At 35.3% G+C, this 21,480-nt stretch overlaps 1 protein-coding gene across 3 annotated transcripts in view; it reads left to right on the top strand.

The window, feature by feature from the left end:
* LOC139118325 (ras-related C3 botulinum toxin substrate 1-like) overlaps positions 1-21,127 on the top strand; it is a 31,987-nt gene extending 10,860 nt beyond the window's left edge. For 2 of the 3 annotated variants that reach the window (XM_070681581.1, XM_070681583.1), the window contains exons 3-6: positions 7,475-7,589; positions 8,059-8,176; positions 12,078-12,238; positions 19,570-21,127. In XM_070681581.1, the coding sequence (XP_070537682.1) occupies positions 7,475-7,589; positions 8,059-8,176; positions 12,078-12,238; positions 19,570-19,650 (475 nt within the window). In that variant the 3' untranslated portion in view covers positions 19,651-21,127. Of the gene's footprint in view, positions 1-7,474; positions 7,590-8,058; positions 8,177-12,077; positions 12,239-12,768; positions 12,806-19,569 lie in introns of all 3 variants that reach the window. The other variant, XM_070681584.1, reaches the window with a different exon arrangement.
* Positions 21,128-21,480: the final 353 nt, after the last annotated feature.

Here is a 21,480-nt window from a genome sequence, read left to right as displayed (position 1 = left end):
TGTTTTTGGTAAAAAATCTTCTTCTTCATAACTGCTGGTCAGACAGCTTTGTTATTTGGTATACAGGTGCGTAGGGATAACCCAACTTAGACTTGTTCAAATTGTGATGAAATATGCAAATCTGTATTTTTAAGGAATTTTTTGTCATTTTTGGTCAAAATTTGACTTACATTGTATGTAATTCTTGTACTGTATAAACCCTATCAATTCACCCAGAAAAAAATAATTAATATGATTTTAAATAATTGAATTAATTAGGAAATCATCAAAGCCAAAATAATTTTAGTGTGGAATTATCAGAAAGTTCAACTTTTTTTGACAGTTCATAGTGAAATGCTACATCTTGGAGGATTAAAACATGTAAAGGCAACTTTCCTGAATCCCAACTTTGATATATTCTGAACCTTAGTTCTGAACCGTCATTTATTGTGCCCTGTATGTTATCTAAAAGAAATTGCTCAAAATAGTCAATAGAGATAGAGATAGAGATAGAGAAAGTTCTAATTTCCATTTATGGTTGACTTGGTAAGGATAAAATAAAATTACTTTTTGAGGAAAAAAATAGAGTGGTCAATTAAAAGAGTGGTCAAAGTGATAGGGTTTTTATGGTAAAGCTGGGCTGTAAGATTCCTCATGTGCTATTTATAGCAATTATGCAATCTGTGTAAACAGTGCAATGAAAGTGTAACATGATTCCTTATAATGCTTTTGATAACCTTGAACTTCTTAAGTTTCAAACCTTTGTCTCTTCAGTGTGCTTTCTCTGAATATGTACAGTCTCAACTTATTAAACAGAACTCACAATGTTAATCAAAGATATCCACCTTCTTCATCAAAACATGTGTCACAAAAGGTTATTCTCTACATAACTCAACAGAGCTCTGTCAACTGTTGAGTTGCTTGTTCTTTCAAAACCGCTGGTCAGACAGCTTTAATATTAGTTTACTTGTCCGTAGGATGACCTTAGTGAGATAATTTCATACAGTAAGGAAATACTTAATTTTGTATGCATGTCTATAGTAGCTTCAGGGACTTTGGCCCTATGTTTAAAAAATAATGATGAAATCTGCAATTTTGAATTTTTGGGGCAATTTTCCCATTTTTGGTCAAAAAATGTGTTTCTCAAAAAAAGTACTGGTCTAACAGCTGTGAAATTTGGTATACAGGTTTCTACATGTGAAGTCATGAACTAAATTTGATCTCTTGAAATTATGATGAAATCTGCAATTTCATTTTTCGGGGCAATTGTTGCCTCTTTGGTCAGAAAATTTTATTCTCAAAAAACTACTCATCAGATAGCTTTGGTTGACATGTTCTTAGGGATGATCCGATGTGATATATTCAAAGTATGATGAAATCTTCAATTGTGTATTTTTGCAGCTTATTTTAGCCACTTTTTTCTGGCCTCTGCATTGAGCTATCAAAGATTTCCACCTTCCTAATCAACATGTGTAAAAAATAGTTATTCTCTACATAAACACAGCGGAGCTTTATCGGCCGCTAGGTCGCTTGTTGTTATATAGGGATGACTTAGCAATTCAATTTTTTTGACAAAATGTCACGTGACCTCAGTGACCTTTGACCTCAAATATACATATTTGTCCATAACTCAGTAACCACAAGTGCTACACCCTTCATATATGGTATGATGGGACACCTTATGATGCCACATATTGTACCTCATTAATTATATGCACGCTTTACTTCATTAACTATGCACATATCTAATTCTGATTTTTGGCATATAGGGATTAATTAGCAATACAATTTTTTTTTCAAAATGTCATGTGACCTCGATGACCTTTGACCTTGATTATACATATATATGCATAACTCAGTAACCACAAGTTCTATACCCTCCAATTTTGATAGGATATTAGACCTTAAGATGTCACACCTTGTACCTCATTTATTATGCGCATATGTATTTCTTGGCTGGCCAATGCAGCTAGAGGTCTGATCTTTTTTCCCGATTTAGAACCATAACTTAGACATGCCTCATGTGTTTCAAATTGGGAACAATGACATAGACCTATGTGCCCATAGATCTCAACATATACACTCCAGTGATACTTCTTAATGACCACATTTCCCCGCCCCATCAAGACTAATACTCCTATTACAAGTGGGGACTATGTCATTGTCAATGACTTGTGGTCAAAATATTTGTTTCTCAAAAACCCTGATAAAAGTCCTGACACAGCTTTGATATTTGGTAGACATGTTCCTAGGGATGATGTTAATGTGATATCTTTAAATTACAGTGAAATCTTCAATTGTGTATTTTTACAGATATTTTGCCAATTTTTGGTCAGGCTGTCCTTAAGTAAACTATCAAAGATTTCCACTTTCATCGACAGTCGTGTCACAAATAGTTATAAGTCCCCATGGACGAAGTCCAGGGGACTTATAGATTGGGTCATGTGCGTGCGTGCATGCGTGCGTCTGTCCGTCCGTCTGTTCACGTGGATATCTCAGACATGCCCCGGTCAATTTCTTTTAAACTTTGCACAAGGATAGTACCCTACCCCATACAGATGCACTTCGATTTGTTTCACAATGCGATCAAATTTGGCCATGTTAGAGGACTTTTTAGTTTACACCTCCATAGACTCTCATGTATAAGGCCAAGAAAAATAAAAATTTAGTTTCTCATCGTATTCATATTGCAAAAAGGATGCAGTGACACAGTTTTTAGTTCCCACGGATGAAGTCCAGGGGTCTTATAGATTGGGTCATGTCCATCCGTGAGTCCATCCATTCACGCAGATATCTCAGACATTTTGACAAAATGTCATGTGACCTCGGTAACCTTTGACTTCAAATATACATATTTGTCCATAACTCAGTAACCACAAGTGCTACACCCTTCATATATGGTATGATGGGACACCTTATACCTCATTAATTATGCACATATCTAATTTTGAGCAAGCCGATAGAGCTGGAGGTCTTAATTTTGGTATATAGGGATAACTTAGCAATACAATTTTTTTGACAAAATGTCACATGACCTCAATGACCTTTGACCTCAAATATACATATTTGTCCATAACTCAGTAACCACAAGTGCTACACCCTTCATATTTTTTGTATGATGGGAGAACTTATGACGCCACATACTGTACCTCATTAATTATGCAAATATCTAATTCTGAACAAGCCAATACAGCTAGATGTCTAATTTTTGGTATATAGGGATAACTATAGGATAGAAATTTTTTGACAAAATGTCATGTGACCTCGATGACCTTTTAACTAAAATATATGTTTATGTCAATAAATAAGTAACCACAAGTGCTATGTCCTTTATATTTAGTAGGATGGGAGACCTTATGACAACACACGCTTTACGTCATTAATTATGCACATATCTAATTCTGGGCAAGCGAATAGAGTTAGAGGTCTGATTTTTGGTATATAGGGATTAATTAGCATTACAGTTTTTTTTTCAAAATGTCACGTGACCTCGATGACCTGTGACCTTAATTATACATATATATGCATAACTCAGTACCTTAAATATTGATAGGATATTAGACCTTAAGATGTCACATCTTGTACCTCATTTATTATGCACATATGTATTTCTTGGCTGGCCAATACAGCTACAGGTCTGATCTTTTTTCCCGATTTAGAACCATAACTTAGACATGCCCCATGTGTTTCAAATGGGGAACAATGACATAGACCTATGTGCCCATAGATCTCAACATATACACTCCAGTGATACTTCTTAATGACCATATTTCCCTGCCCCATCAAGACTAATACTCCTATTACAAGTGGGGACTATGTCATTGTCAATGACTTGTTCTCTACGTAACACAGCAGAGCTCTACCTGCAGCTATGTCACTTGTTTACCTTACTTGTAAATTCCTACTTCACAAGGTATTTTTAATGAGATTATTCACAAAGTTCTGGGAAATTTATCTGACTACATCCTGTAGCAGAGGTCTTGTCATCTCTTAGACAATATGCCTGCTGTCTAATCTACCCAAAACATAAACCCTGGTATTTCATGGCTAGACTTACAGTATAAAGTGCTGAGTACTATTTAAGTTAATTCTTTGACAATGATTAAAGAGACACAAGTGAATCAAGTTAAACTTTTTGAGTATCAGTTCCCCATCACTCCACTACCCATATACCGGTAAATCTCTAGGCTGAATGGCAATGTATTCTGTTTGTTTTACCTTTGTAACAAAAAAGTTCTGCTTTGAAGAACAATGTAGGATAGAGACATTCTATAACAATATTTATCAGGGATAGAAATACTTTTTTATTTTTGTGGCAAAAGTTTGCCACAGATATAAAATTAGGTGGCAATTATGAAAAATCTGGTGGCAGTTTAACATCATGTGATCGGTATAATAAAACATTTTGTCATTGCCACATACTCATTCTAATTTATAAATTCTTGAAAATATGGTGAGTACACGTCACAAAAAGTCAACCCATACTGCAGGCCTCGAAAATTTTTTTCAAACTTACTAACCGTGGGACACGTGAATTAATTTTTACTTGCCCAAGAGGAAAAATTACTTGCTCTAAATTTCTAATAGCTGTACCAGTATTTGTAACAGAGAGCAAGAATTTGGCCATATGAAGTGAATTCAAAGAGGGAAAAAACAGATTCAAACATGAACTACATCTTGTTAAAATGAAGGACCATTACCATATCTGAAATGTCGCAGAAGAAATGTGAGAATACTTAAGTCTTTTCTGTAGATTTGGTCATCCAGAAAACATCTTTGAATTTGGAATTTTTCCACAACCTAATCCAAATTAAAATCTTTGCATAAGAGTAATAAGATTGTGTGATTTACAATGTGCATGGCTGGCTGCTGCTCTTTATTATCAAGCTGAGATCACAGACAACTGCTCTACTAGTGTTTATCTGCCAATGCATAGCACATGTACATCTTCAACCCTTTACCTGTTTACATGTTTGCTCATTGAGCACAGCTGTTTTCTTTTGATAAATGTATTCGTCAAGAGAGCAGATTCAAGTTTCATTTTCGTTACTCTTCAGTGCAGATTTGTTTTCTGTATTAAAGTGAGAGCCGATCCCTAACAACCAAGGTCACGTAATTTGAAACTGTCTGCATCTCACACACTACGCAGCTGCAATATGTGGCCTCCTTGGTCGACTGAGCCCGTTTCGACTACGATGTAAACTTGTACTTTTCAACTGGGTGTTGATTTAATTAGGTTGAACAGTAAGCATTGCCGAGATCCATGGCTTCGAATAAGTTTACATCCATTTTAACAAGCACATGGTGCAACGACACTTAGTATCCCGTGAAGCCGATCGATTGTCATACGAGTCATACACTTGCACAAAGAAAATGGCAACCACTGTCAAGAGCATACCTCTTTACGGCACACATACAAAACAGTGAGTTCACTCCGTGTCGTCGGAGAGAACATGTCGCAAAACTCTATTTTTAAGACTTTTTGTGTTTTACAACAGCAAGAACGATTATTTTGCGATGTCGGGCGGATTTTCAAGGGTTTTCAGAAAAAAACTTCTGAGAGTTGAAGGATCGACTTACAATGATTGTAGGCGTGTACAGACCTAATGAAATACCTCAAGCTTGAATTGTCCAGAGCTTAGTTGTTTCAACCGCTGGTGCACTTGCCCGTCGGACGGGAAGCATACATGTGTATTGATTTTACTTGCCCGAACGCAAAGTTCACTAGCCACGATCGTCGGGCGATAGGAATTTTGAGCCATGTACTGGCTAATGAATTGCAAGTATTTATTATTATTTAATGATGGCTGCAGTTTGGCTTTGTTTTCAAAATGTCACAACATGCTTTTATCTTGTGCCGTATGACTGCATATGGGCTATCACATAGGGCAACAACATGTCAAGTGTACAAAAGCTGCTGTCATCGATATGGAGATTAGCCAATCACAAGTTTGGATTCACGCTATGTTTTCATTCATGCCAAAATGTCGCAATTAGTTTGGTTTTTTTTTTTGCTAATGAGTTTTTCCGCCGTCAGACAACGCGTGTTCCTTCAGTGTTCCTTCATTCAAGCCGTTGGATTGATACATGATGATCCAAAATTTAGTGGCAGAAAAATACCACCAGAAAAAAATTTGGTGGCAGATTGACAGTTTTTGGTGGCAAATGCCACCATTGCCACCGATTATTTCGAACAATATTTATTTTCTGCCATTGCCGATGGTCCCTTGCAGGATCACACAGAATTACTTTGTCAGTAAGAATTCGTTAACCCTTTGAGTGCCAAAGTGAATTTTTGTTTCCTTTTACATATGGCCCTGTCAACGTTTTACAGATTTTGATCAACAACTTTAGCCAATGGAAATATATGTCCATTTGGTCCAAACTTATCAGAAAAATTACAGAAAAAATCATAAAAAGTGGTAAAATTTGCACTAAAAATTTGGTGGGAAAGAATAACAGTGCTCAAGGGGTTAATGGTCTGTGTGAGAGTGTATATATCTGTTCAGACTTAACTGAAGTTGTTGATTTTATAAAATAAGGTCATTTTAGCAAGTTATTATGAAATAATGTTACTTTTTATATGTAATGCTTTGACCTAAAGACTGCAATACAATTGTACACTGTCTTAACCAACTTGTGTGAAAGCGTAGCACCTGTTTATGTGTGGGATGAATGCAAATCGTATATTTCATCTGCCAATGTCCAAATGACTGCCTGGTCATGATAACTCTACAATCTGTTGTGATAACTTTAGAACCATGGTATATTACCTCTGTACTTAGCTTGTTGATGTAGAATAGTTTGTAGAACAGATTTACAGCAAGTGAATGTCCCAAAATATGCAAATTAATGGGAAAAAATATCAACTCAGATTAAACAATGTCAGTATTGTACAGTGGACATTTAATGATTTTTCTTAATTTTTGTGTAAATGGTTATGTTGTTGGATTGCTAAGAAATGTTGGTTTCAGGTTCCAAGAAATTTTAATTCACTTTTTACAAACAATGGCAAAGACCAATTGTTTGATTACTACCTACAGGGTCCATACACTCCCAGAGAAGTCCTTAAATTCTAAGGCTTCCTTGAAAGTCCTGGAATAGTCCTGGAAAATGAAATCAAGTCAGGACTTGGAAGGTCCTGAACAATTGATAATCCACTTACTATTTTCAAAAATAACAACTTAGAGGATCAGTTGTGTTATCCTTAAAATTATATGTAACTTAAGATGATATATAAAAATGATACCTTGAAAATGGTATTTTTGACCTCTCAAAAAGTCCTTGAAAGTTGGTGAAAAAATCCCTGAAAGTCTGTGAATTTTAAGTGACTTTGAGTTTATGGGTATATGTGTTTTTAACATTTGAGTAATAAGTTTAGTCTTTGTACCAGTCTTACACAAATTCCTATCAAATGGGAGCATCAATTGATACTATTTTTATGTGTTTTATTTACAGTAATGCAAAGTTTTTTGTTTTTGTTTCATTGTGCCAGTTTTGACAACTTTAGTGCAAATTTACATGTTGATGGGCTGCTTGTTAACCTTGGACTGTGGGACACTGCTGGACAAGAAGACTATGACAGGCTTCGACCTTTATCCTATCCACAGGTAAGTTGACTTTAATATTATGAGTATGTTGAGGAACACAGTAGACAAAACAATGTTCAGCAGAATTTTATAGCTATTGTGTGTATTGGTTGTGATTTGATCAGTGTCTGGATTATCTAACAAGTGAGAACTTTTTGTAAAATGACCTTCTTTAATGTTGAGGTAACATTTATGCCGAGAAGGGAATCTCCAAAATTTGATGACAGAATTTCTTTTGATACATGATTACTATCAACTGTTTGTTATCATGTGTGCCAGAGCAATAAGATATTCAGAAGTCTTCATCTGTGTTCTTTGCTGTTTGCTGTTGTCTTGTTGTGTTGTAGTGTTGATGTGTAGTTAACATTCATCTTTTTGACCAATACTAAAATCAGCAGAATCGTACAATAGTTTTCAACACTGGAGCTTTTATAGGTACCTTTCTCAAGAGACTGAATTCCGTGTTTTTGAAAATGACGTTCTCTTTCAGACAGATGTCTTCATAATGTGTTTCAGTGTAGTTAGTGAGGTGTCCTACGACAATGTTTTATCAAAATGGGATCCAGAAATTAATCATCACGTACCTAGTGCTCCAAAAATACTTGTTGGTAAGTAACTTTGACCTGACAGGGTGTAGAAACTTTGACCTGACAGGATGTAGTAACTTTGACCTGACAGGGTGTAGAAACAAACAAAATATTCTTAGAAATCCATTCATATTGAACTGAAAAATGTACACAACCAAGACTTAAGCAGCAAAGTTTAGAAAATTTTGAATAGCAAAGGGGAGTAAATATTTTACTAGTATCTTTCAAGTTGCAACCAATGTCAACAGAAATCAGAATCTGCCTTTACATATCACTGAGAATTCCTATCTTGTCTCAAACAACTCTGAATAACCTTGACTACACTCTTATAAAGAGCATTTATAAATGAAGAGCTTTATTACCTTTTCACTGCAGGTATGTGCCATGTACTGAATGTATTGTACGGTACAGTAGCAACCCACAGTGCAGTGTCAACAATGATTTATTAATTAGATTCTTCTCGTAACATTCTTGTTTGTCATAAAACTTTGTTATTTTACAACAGATGACACGTTGTGGTAGCACTGTCTTGAATTCATGGCTTAAAGAAAAACATTGGAACTGGGCCTGTGCGAGTTTCTTGTTTACAAACAATGTATTTCGTGCATGATTTATATTATAACATGTGCAATATTTTGTTTTGGGGACAATATTTGCTGTTTTTGGTCCATAAAAGCCAAATATCTCATATTTGAATTCCCTGGTCCAATTGCAAAAACTAAAGGGAGATCGTCGTCTGAACTGCGCCTGTGAAAGTTTCTTGTTTACAACCAATTTATTTCATGCACCATATCTAGATGCACCTCATCATCATAGCTGCAACATTTAAATTATATGATGCAGATTATGACAGACATGTTTTAACTTTCATCAATCACCATTGTACCTTGGATACATGTACATTAGTCATATGGGTCCCATATGATCTTTGAGTGCGTACAAGTGGTAAATCAGAAAACCAATGGTAAAAATTTGAGAGTGCAAATATGTATCCCTTAGGAGCATTCTATCTTTCTACAATATCCCCATATGTGGTCTTGTAGCAACATTGGGTGTTGTAGTAGATATTACCATAGTTTCCTTCTGAACTTTGACCCTGCCATGAAACTAAAAACCAATATTTTGTCTGTCTCTCTGATGCATATAAAATTGCATTAGATGGTCTCCGCTAGTCAGTATCTTTTCAAATTACAAAAGTCTATTTATTTATTTTTAATATGAAATTCCCTTACAAATCAAATTTACAATGCAATATGAATGTCACTATGTGACACCACTGTAACTTCCTCCCTTCCCGTATACAAAATTTCCATACTGAATTTTCACTTTGAATTTGACATGTCACCTACACAGGATTTCTGTTCAGTGTACCTTCTGCATTTTGATTGGTTGCACTATTTATTCACAAAGTGCACATGACCATGGAAAGCTGAACAGTTTACATTTATTAAATATATTTTAAATATTCAACAAGATAATGAGATGAGTAAGTGAATACTAATATCAAGTCTGCAGCCTTTACGTTTATTCAATCAACAATAAAATATAAATATAACAGTTTACAATCAGTAGCATATGTATAGAATCTTGGATTCAGTGCAAGAATTTTGTCAGAGAATTGATCAAGTTTAAATTGATCAAATTGCCAGAATAATAACATACACCAATTAAATGATAAACTCATGCTAACAAGAGCAAGAACACATTTGTTGCCTGCGCAAAAGATGATTCTCTTGATGGTTATATTGATGATGCCCGTGTATTTGATAGGGCAACAGCGTATGCAACAGGCTTATCACCCAAAATGTGTTTATCACTTTGTGTTCTATATCACGTGAGTACAGTAAGGCTCAGCCAATGACAGTAGTTGGATAATACGTTAAATGTAATTATGTGTAGATGTTTCTGGCATACCTGTATGACCTCTTAGATACATTGCTGGTACACCATCAATTGTATTTGTGTGCAGTGATAATGTTCTAGTATAAATCAATGTTCCACTCTGAACTTATGATATCTCAAATATTTCAAGGAGCTAGTAAGGAGTTTTACACACTTCAAGTCATTGATTGCAGTGGACCCAATGTACCGGTAGAAGAAGGGCTCAGTGTCTTCAAAATATTTTGGATAGTATAAGCCCAGATTGTGGTCATGATTATATTTTATGTTTTCCATGTAAAATACAGTGTTTATACATCAGCATTCCAGACATTCTTTTAATTCAAACTTGGTAAACATGAACAAAAAGCAGAAGCTCACAAAATCCTAAACTTCCAAAATTATTCCATTGTTTACCTTGTCTCATGCTTATCCTAATTGGGCTAACTTGTTGATTGCAATGTATAAGAGCAGACACTGTTTTGTCTGTTTTAAAAGTGAGTATATTAAGTATGAAGTGATGCAAATACCATGTACCCTTAAAACAAGTTAACATTGCTTCATCACAACCAAAGTATGCTACATACATATGCAGACTTTTATGGCTTCAAGAGATTATAAATACTGCCCCCAACATTTTCATAAGCAATACTTCATGCAGAAATTATTTCAATACATCCTCTAGATCTTCTTGATACACTGTAACACAGAAAGCAAGTCTGGCTAATGAAAAATTCTTGGAATCCAAATCATTATTTCATTTGTTAAGGAAATAAATACACTAAGAACTGTTAATATGTTAAAGTACATGTAATCTCGGAATACAGAACACAGATAAAATTAGAAATGGAAAAGCATTGTCCATTACAGCCAGAAATTTAAGTTTGAATGTCAGTTTTTTATTAGCTCAACTGTCAGCGACGCAGAGGTTACTAGGCTGATTGTCTGTTGTCATCTGTCTGACCATCTGTCCGCCTGTCATCCATCAACAATTGCCTTCTTTTCTGAAACTGTATGTCTAATTGCTTTGAAATTTGATAGCCAGTTCACTTGGGGTGACTTAAGTTAGGTTTGTTCGGATTGTGGTGAAATTTACATAGCTGTATTTTTTGGGCATTTTTTTGCTTTTTTTTTGGTCAAAAAATCTTCTCTGAAACCGCTTGTCCATTTGCTTTGCAATTTGATATGCAGATTCGTAGGGGTGTGACCATAGTACAATTTGTTCAAATTATGCAGAAGTATGCAATTTTATATATATATATTTAGTCAATTTTTAACATTTTTGGTTAAAATGTTTTTTTGTCATCAAAATTGCTTATTTAATGGCTTTGATATTTGGCATTCAAGTTCATTGGTATGATCAAAATATGACATATTAAAATTATGATGAAATCTTCAATTTTGTATTTTTGGGACAATTTTTGACATTTCTGGTCCAAAACTTACATCTCAAAACTTGCTAGTCTAATAGCTTTGATATTTGGTATACAAGTTTGTAGAGATGATCAAAATATGATATATTGAAGTTATGATGAAATCTGAAATTTTGTATATTTGGGGCAATTTTTGCCATTTTGGTCAAAAAATTTGTTTCTCAAAAATTACCTGTCTGATAGCTTTGATATTTGGTAGACATCTTCTTAGGGATGATCTGAATGCGGTATGTTCAAATTATGATGAAATCTTCAATTTTGTATTTTTGCAGCTATTTTTGCCATATTTGGTCAGGCCATTCTGAAATGAGCTATCAAAGATTTCCATCTTCATCAACATGTGTCACAAATAGTTATTCTCTACATAACCCAGCAGAGCTCTATCAGCCATTAGGTCTCTTGTTGTGTGTGAAATACAACTCTATGACCACATGTTTCAGTCTCAATTATCAAAATATTTTCCTCTATTCATTGAAGATTTCTGATAATTTAAAAAAAGACAGTGTGTTATTCTATCACAACTTGATAGTATCTATAAACAAGTATTTCCAAACATTAGATAAAAATAGTCAAACTATGGAAATTATTTTTTTTGTTTTATAATTGTACAGGAACAAAAATAGATTTGCGTGAAAATAAAGAAGTTCTTGAAAAGTTAAAAGAAAAAGGCAAATCACCAATCAAGAAAGATGCTGGACAAAAATTAGCAGGAAAAATTGGTGCTGTTCGGTATATGGAATCATCAGCACTAACACAGGAGGGTATTAAAGAGGTAAGATTTCTACTTCTAAGAGTTTATCTGCTACAAGAGCATGATCAATATCTTAGTATCTCACTATTTTCTATACTCTATATATTGGGCTGGGGAAAAAGATGTATTGCAAGTCCAGACTTATAGATTTTAACAAAAAGACGTGTTTATGCATTATTCTCAAGTCATTTTGGTGTGAGAGTTTTACTGCAGCAGACTCTTTTTTCATGAACTATGAAGTACTTTCTTATTTTATGTAACATTTTAGCAACACCACAAATCAAGTCTAAAGATTTCACTGATGTGATATCGTTTACCATTCACATTGTTGTGTGAACTGTTTGTTTGGGAAAAAACGACGGTGATGAATTAGTTGAACACTCCTATGAAGGAAACCTAAATATGATGGGCAGGTTGAACTAACCAGGAACAAAGCCAACCATTGTTGGCTTTTTATATCGCTGATACCAAAACTGTTGACTCAGAAAAATTAACACAGCATGTTTTCACATCTTTATCTTGATCAAATAATTCACCTGCCTGGAAATGAGTGCTGGGAGATACAGAAGGAAAGCAGTTTACAACAAAGTTAGTTTTTCTGTTTTCAAAATATCTTTTTAAACTAGTTTCATTTCCTGTTACATTGTGTTGTATATAATGATGGAACAAGGCAAATCTACTTGAATTTCAAATACTGCTTGTCAACAGGTCATCAAAGTCAGATTTAAGAAATGAAAATTCTTGATGATGAATAATGTTAAGGGTATATCATAGTAGCCAACTTCATTGTTAATGTATTAAATAGGGAACTGTATATTAAATGGTTTCCCCCTCCCAACTGCTGAAGATTTATTGTTTGAGTACTTATGATTGTGATCATTTGGTGACACTTAAGGACCTGATTTTTCATACAATTGTATACAGAGATTTAACAAATTTTATCAAAATTAAGGTTTGTAGTATATGTTTTCAGTTTACCTTCATCAGTAATTATCATCACAAAAATCATCATCATCTGCATCTGAAAGATTATCACAATATTACTGCTAATTGCTTTAGAATACAAGTGGCTAAATCTGCTTCCTCGGCAACATGTGTGGCTATGTCAACCTGTACTCCAGTATCAACAACCACTGGACTAAGGAAGTGAATGGTCTATAGGGTCTATCCCCAGTCACTACGGTGATGGACGATTTGAATGTTTCATGAAACTTCTTCAAAAGGCAATTAGGGAGAAATGCCATTTTAGAAGGAAGGAATACTGTTTTCCAAGGAAATTTTGAAAGTTGCTAATATTTTTAGGTGAAGTCATGAGCTTCCAGCAGACCAAATACAGACATAGGCATCCGAGATCGATAGACAAGCATTCCATGATTTGTATAGTATGCTGTCAGCTATGCACTGTGTCAATGTCAAAAGGTATATCAATTCTTACCTGCCTGTTGTACGTAAACTGTTTCATTTTCAAGTTGGCGATAAATAAAAATTTTGGTGAAAAGTTAGTTGTTGTTGTTCAAACACAGTAAAAGTATTTTCCCCTCAGCGTGTACGTAGTAATGAAAAAATATATCAAATTTGACATGTTGGATGGTCTGAAAAAATTCAGTAGCCCATCTGGGCTACCACATGTGTAATTAGATAACTTAAGGACCAACTTTGGTAGTCTGTGAATGCCGGGCCGCCGGCCATATCCCCGATCCAGTAGTGTCAAGCACAAGAAAAATACGCTAGTTACATTTCAAAAACACATGATTCACTTTAATGTTTAACTTTGCCTAATTTTTGTTTTTAGTAAAGTAGTGTTGAATATTGTTAGATTTCTTTTTCCCAAGTTCCGCTCGCTCGAACTTTCATTGCCATTGCGTCTGCAGTTTGAGAAAAATCACGTATGACCCCTTAGGCATTGTTAGAGGGCGTGTAAACGCTTCCACCAATCACTGCAATTATTATATCTTGTGAAATCTTATCTTATTTAATCCCTTATGTGTTGGAAAGCCTATGCAAGAACGCTCAATCTGATTGGGCATGATACATACGTACGGTATGCAAGGTATAATGTAGGTTCTTCTGTTTACGGAAGTACGACGTCTTGGCTTTATCGGGATGTGTTGTCGCAAGTTTCAATTCGTTTTTTTCCATTATTTCAGACATTTTTTGGCCAATTATGCAAGGCTTCAGTGAAAATACGATATTTAGTACTTTACTCTGTGAAACCAGCCGGCAGGTCACGTGCTTTTGAGACTCTTCAGGCAGCTATTTTATAAAATTTGCACTGCACAAGATGATTGAACAAATTGCACTGTTTGAATATGTTGAACTTAAAGAATAAAAATCCTTTGGTCACAGATTAAATTATTTTTTGAAAAGAAATTTACTTTTAAACACTTTTAGCATATATTCTTTACAGGGTCATGTATTTCAAGGAAAATATGCCTATTAAAAACAGTAATGTCTTCACTTTTAATTTTTTTTTCAATACTACGGATAACCCAATTTAGATTTGTTCAAATCTGTATTTTTAAGGAATTTTTTGTCATTTTTGGTCAAAACTTTATTTCATCAAAACAGCTCGTCTGACAGCTTTGATATTTGGTTTACAGGTTCCTACAGATGAACTTAATATGATATATTGAATATATGATGAAATCTGCAATTTTGTATTTTTGGTGCAATGTTTGCCATTTTTGGTCAAAAAAATGTTCCTCAAAATTACTTGTCTGATGCCTTTGATATTTGGTATACAGGTTCCTAGGGGTTGTCTTAGTGTGATATATTGAAATTTGATGAAATCTTCAAAATTTGTATTTTTGGGTCAATTTTTGCCATTTTTGGTCAACATATTTGTTTCTCAAAAGTTACTCATGTGATAGCTTTGATATTTGGTATACAGGTTCCTAGGCTTTATCTTAATGTAATATATTGAAATTATGATGAAATCTTCAATTTTGTATTTTTGCAGCTAATTTTGCCATTTTTGGTCAGGCCATCCTAAAATGAGCTATCAAAGATGTCCACCTTCTTCATCAAGTTATTCTCTACATAACACAGCAGAGCTCTATCGACTGTTGGGTTGCTTGTTTTTTCAAAACCGCTGGTCAGACATCTTTAATATTTGGTTTAAAGGTCCCTAGGATGACCTTAGTGCACGGTCCCTCCACAAAAGTGGAGGGACCGTGCTTAGTGAGATAATTTCATGCAGTCAGGAAATACTTAATTTTGTATCCATGTCTATAGTAGCTTCAGGGACTTTGGCCCTATGTATATATTTGGTGTACAAATGTCCAGGGATGACAATAGTTAGATATGTGGAAGTTGTCCTGAAATATGCAAATTTGTATTTTTAAGACAATTTTGTCATTTTTGGTCAAGAAAACTTGTTCTCAAAATTACTTGTCTGATAGCTTTGTAATTTGGTACAAAAGTCCCGAGGGATGTTATTAGATAAATTTTCTGCTCAAAGTGTTGGGAAGCCCCCAAATTTGTATATTTTAGGTAATTTTCTCAGTTTGTGACCTTAAATGACCTACACCAACCCAGGATATGTTGTGAGACAGTTTCGAAGGCTGTGAACATAATTTTGTCATATTTGGTATCGATTTGTAGTAAATTTGATCCAGAAAACAAAGCTGAGGTAAATTTTTTCATTGCGGATCAATTTTTGCAACATTTCCATGTAAGACACACAAGAACTGATGAGAAATTTGGATCCAGGATAATTCCAGATGTTGTAATCACCCCCCACAGTGGAAGGCATTTCACTATCTGTAACTAATTTAAGTGCTGTTAACATTCGAATGATAGCACTCATAGCATGAATTAAAAAATCCCCAAGGTTGTAAATATATTTCCTGCCATCTGGCCTTATGTAAACATGATCAACAAAGGGATGGAACATTTGATATTCAGGAGGGTGTAGGGTCTAGAAGATTGATTAGGTAGCATTACTTTTTAGTCCCCGCGCCAGGCTGCCATTTTATTACAATTTTTTCATGTACAGAGCCATAACTCAGACATGTTTCAACCGATTTTATTCAAAGTTGGTACAAGGACATTAACCAATGTCATAGATATGCACATTGATTTGTTTTGTGATACGATCCAATATGGCCGCCAGGCGGCCATTTTATTACGATTTTTTCATGTACAGAGGCATAACTCAGACATGTATCAAGTGAATTTATTCAAAGTTGGTACAAGGAGATTGACTAATATCATACATATGCACGTCAATTTGTTTTGTGATACGATCCAATATGGCTGCCGTGCGGCCATTTTTTTACGATTTTTTCATGTACAGAGCCATAACTCAGGCATGTCTCAACCAATTTTATTCAGTTGGTACAAGGACATTGCCCTATGTCATACATATACCTGTTGATTTTTTAAACAGTAAGATCAAATATCGCTGCGTGGGGGCGATTTTGTTACAATTTTCTCATGTACAGAGCCATAATTTTCTCATGTACAGAGCCATAACTCGGACATGTTTCCACCAGTATCATTTAAAGTTGGTACAAGGAAATTGACCTATTTCAGACATATATGCTCGTCAATTTGTTTCACATCATGTAGCAGTATCATGTCAATTATTGAAGTTTCCTAATTAGGCTGATATGTCAAGAAATGCTGCATCAAATCATGAAACTTTGTACAGATGTTAGGCTCACATTGCTTTAACATTAAAAAAGACATTTATCAGTGTCATTTTAATTAATTTGTAATTGCATATGTAATGAACTTTCATAATTAGAGTGATATATCCACAAATACAATGTCAAATTTGATGAAACTTGATACAGATGTTGATCTCATAGTGTTGTAAATACTGCATCTGGCTTTCATGAATATGACTTTGTTTGTGTACCATCTATTTACTGTCTGTTCTGTGCTGTTTTGTGTCTATGTTTACAACTATTGTCTTACAAATTTTGACCTAGTGTTATTGGATTATGGATTGGTATGATTGCGATTATTTTATGAAATATGGTACCGGTGATTATCTGTTAGTGTTAGGATAGTATGCAAAAATGTTTTGCAAAATCCTGTTGATGAATTCCTAGTTGACTCATTTAATGAACTTTAGGATGGTGGCCTACATTGGTTTTATGTTTTCATCACCATGGAACTCATTCTTGGCCATTGAGCACCATCTGTATCAAAGTATGTTTATCACAGACCTAATTAATGAAGAGGACTCTATCCTCTCTGAGGACTTGTAATCAAAGTACCCATTAACAAGTGGGGACTGTGTCATCAACGATGACTTTTTTCCAGATACCTTGTACATTTTTCCCCACTCTTTATTTTTCCCCCACTCTTCCAACCTTTTCTTTTTGTCAAGCCTTCTCTGGCTAATTTTGTTGTTGACATTTGCTTATACTATGTAGGATCTGCTTGTCTATTGCTGTAGAAGTTGATGACCTCCAGTACCTAAGTTGCAGACATTATTTGCTTTTGTCATTCTTGTTTTTCTGGTTTATATATTTCTTGAATGACCAATTCAAACTGAATGTGAGTACACTGTCCTTGACGGTATTTTTCTTTGAACAGACCAGTAAAGTGTCTGTCAGTAGTTTTACCATGAACAGACAAGTAAGGTGTCTGTCAGTGCATGGTTTTACCATGAACAGACAAGTTAGGTATCTGTCAGTGGTTTTACCATGAACAGACCAGTAAGGTGTCTGTCAGTGGTTTTACAATGAACAGACAAGTAAGGTGTCCATCAGTGGTTTTACCTTGAACAGACCAGTAAGGTGTCTGTCAGTGGTTTTACCTTGAACAGACCAGTAAGGTGTCCATCAGTGGTTTTACCTTGAACAGACCAGTAAGGTGTCTGTCAGTGGTTTTACCATGAACAGACCAGTAAGGTGTCTCTCAGTGCATTGTTTTACCATGAACAGACCAGTAAGGTGTCCATCAGTGGTTTTACCATGAACAGACCAGTAAGGTGTCTGTCAGTGGTTTTACCATGAACAGACCAGTAAGGTGTCCATCAGTGGTTTTACCTTGAACAGACCAGTAAGGTGTCTGTCAGTGGTTTTACCTTGAACAGACAAGTACGGTATCTGTCAGTGGTTTCACTATGAACAGACCAGTAAGGTGTCTGTCAGGGTTTTTACCATGAGCAGACCAGTAAGGTGTCCATCAGTGGTTTTACCTTGAACAGACCAGTAAGGTGTCTGTCAGTGGTTTTACAATGAACGTACCAGTACGGTATCTGTCAGTGGTTTCACTATGAACAGACCAGTAAGGTGTCTGTCAGTGCATGGTTTTACCATGAACAGACCAGTAAGGTGTCTGTCAGTGGTTTTACCTTGAACAGACCAGTAAGGTGTCCATCAGTGGTTTTACCTTGAACAGACCAGTAAGGTGTCTGTCAGTGGTTTTACCTTGAACAGACCAGTAAGGTGTCTGTCAGTGGTTTTACCTTGAACAGACCATGCAGTAAGGTGTCTGTCAGTGGTTTTACCTTGAATAGACCAGTAAGGTGTCTGTCAGTGGTTTTACCTTGAACAGACCAGTAAGGTGTCTGTCAGTGGTTTTACCTTGAACAGACCAGTAAGGTGTCTGTCAGTGGTTTTACCTTGAACAGACCAGTAAGGTGTCCATCAGTGGTTTTACCTTGAACAGACCAGTAAGGTGTCTGTCAGTGGTTTTACCATGAACAGACCAGTAAGGTGTCTGTCAGTGGTTTTACCTTGAACAGACCAGTAAGGTGTCCGTCAGTGGTTTTACCTTGAACAGACCAGTAAGGTGTCTGTCAGTGGTTTTACCATGAACAGACCAGTAAGGTATCCATCAGTGGTTTTACCTTGAACAGACCAGTAAGGTGTCCATCAGTGGTTTTACCATGAACAGACCAGTAAGGTGTCCATCAGTGGTTTTACCATGAACAGACCAGTAAGGTGTCTGTCAGTGCATGGTTTTACCATGAACAGACCAGTAAGGTGTCTGTCAGTGGTTTTACCTTGAACAGACCAGTAAGGTGTCTGTCAGTGGTTTTACCTTGAACAGACCAGTAAGGTGTCTGTCAGTGGTTTTACCTTGAACAGACCAGTAAGGTGTCTGTCAGTGGTTTTACCTTGAACAGACCAGTAAGGTGTCTGTCAGTGGTTTTACCTTGAACAGACCAGTAAGGTGTCTGTCAGTGGTTTTACCTTGAACAGACCAGTACGGTGTCTGTCAATGACATACGCTGACAGCATCATTTGATCTGGGAGAGAATAAAGAAGTACCATTTTATAATCATCCTCAAGGACATCCTCATAGTTATCAATAAGGGGATGGGTATTTATGTACATTTGTAACTCCCAAGGACATATTTCATCTAACTTGAAAATCATCTCTTTCAGGTCTTTGAAGAGGCGGCCAGAGTAGTTGTGTCACCAAATCGCAAGAAAGTGGGATCAGGAAAGAAGTGCATTGTTTTGTGAATATCTCACCTTTGACCTTGACAACTTGAACATTACAGTACAGACAATTCATGAAACCATGCATTTGTAAATAAAGTTTTGTCCTATTTTAATGCGCCTTTAGATATTTTACCTGGGAAGTCTTCAATGTGCAGCTATTTATGGATTATTGAGTAGATGATAGTACCAAATTATCACTGACATTATTGGCTGATAATAGTTTTGCACATACTAATATATATTTCTTATCCATGTTTCTTGGTTCCTCTTTGCAATTTCCTTTGTGATGAGTGAGAAACTTCCACTGTTTTACTCCCATCTTCCAATCATTTTGAAAAATGAAAGATACAGCCCCAATTTGTATCGATGGCACAATTTGAACCAATGTTTTTCTTTTTTCTGAATTGATACAAACAAATAAGCATTATCCAATGATACGCATATACAGACTAATTACCATAATATTGCATTTGTATTGCAAGGAAAGCATTAATCATGTTCCAAGGGGGTCTATGACAACTTTGAAGAATATCAATTTGGAAAGTCTTGCTCCTTTGCAAATCAATTCTGTTCTTTGTTTACCATTGTACAATTGTGTGAAAATGTCCCTGTCTGCTGACAATTGATTTGTTTAGGTAGTAAAGTAAAGTGGTTGTTATGGAAACCTCTCAGTTTTAATTTGTATTGTTAAACTTGGATGCATCAATTCCTTGTATACGTTAATGTTTTATCAACACTGATATGTACAAACATTCCTCGAAATTTCAACAGAAAGATATTACTATTACCTAATAACAGCTCCTGCTAGGCATAGGGTTAGGCTGCCACCCCTACATTGAATCTTTGGATTTCATTAGAAACACTCATCTACTATCTTCAATGAAATGTGACTCAGGGACAACTGACTGTCTCTCCTGTAACCAGGATATTTTTAACCTGCTTTATCCGTAGGGAGACTAAAGCTAGCAAAATAGCTCATGATAGGCAGTTATAGAATCATTGGAAAATTGCTCATGATGGACAAATATATCATTATGTCCTTGGCACTTTTACCGGCTTTTGGTAAACTCTGACTGCTTTAAGTACAAATAATGTAGTCTGGAAGATAAGTGTCTTAGAATAATTGATTATACAAGAGGTTGATTAAGTTGCAAAGCCATTCGTTTCACAGGTTGTTGCTCAAAGCAAGACATGTAAGTTATACACTGACAGGCTGTTTTAATTGGCAAATCATGTATTCAGCATGGTTCATTACTATTATGATGATGACAATGATACATTCTTAGCAATCTTCATTCTCTAGAAACTGGTTTATTGATAGTGTAACTGTTATGAATACATTGTACAATATTTCACATCCAAATAACCGTGGTAACAGTGAATCATTTTCAAGTACATGGTATTGAGGTAGTTATCACTTGGGAGTATACTCAGTAAACACAATCTGAGTTTGTATTTTTATTGAGATAATAAATAAAAATTATTGATGTCTTGGGTACCTGTAGTGTGTGTTTTCTTTTTTTCAGCGGACAATTTTTAACTACTATAGACTATAGTCTATAGAAGCTATTGGGATGGGTATCCGTCCGGCGTCCGTCGTCAGTCTGTATGTATGTATGTATGTATGTATGTATGTATGTATGTATGTAGTATGTATGTCCGTTTGTGAGGCGTCCGTCCACTCAAATATCTTGAGAACCGCAGTACTTACTGATTTGATATTTGTTGTGTGGATGAAAAATATGATTTTGAGAAACGGTTTTTTTTTAATTTTTTGAAATAGTTGAAAATAGGCAAATTAATGCCAAAAAAGGTGTTTTTGGTTAAAAATCTTCTTCTTCATAACCGCTG

The sequence above is a fragment of the Ptychodera flava genome, chromosome 19, assembly GCF_041260155.1.
Source record: "Ptychodera flava strain L36383 chromosome 19, AS_Pfla_20210202, whole genome shotgun sequence".
NCBI lineage: Eukaryota > Metazoa > Hemichordata > Enteropneusta > Ptychoderidae > Ptychodera > Ptychodera flava.
This window is presented reverse-complemented; position numbering and strand designations above follow the sequence as displayed.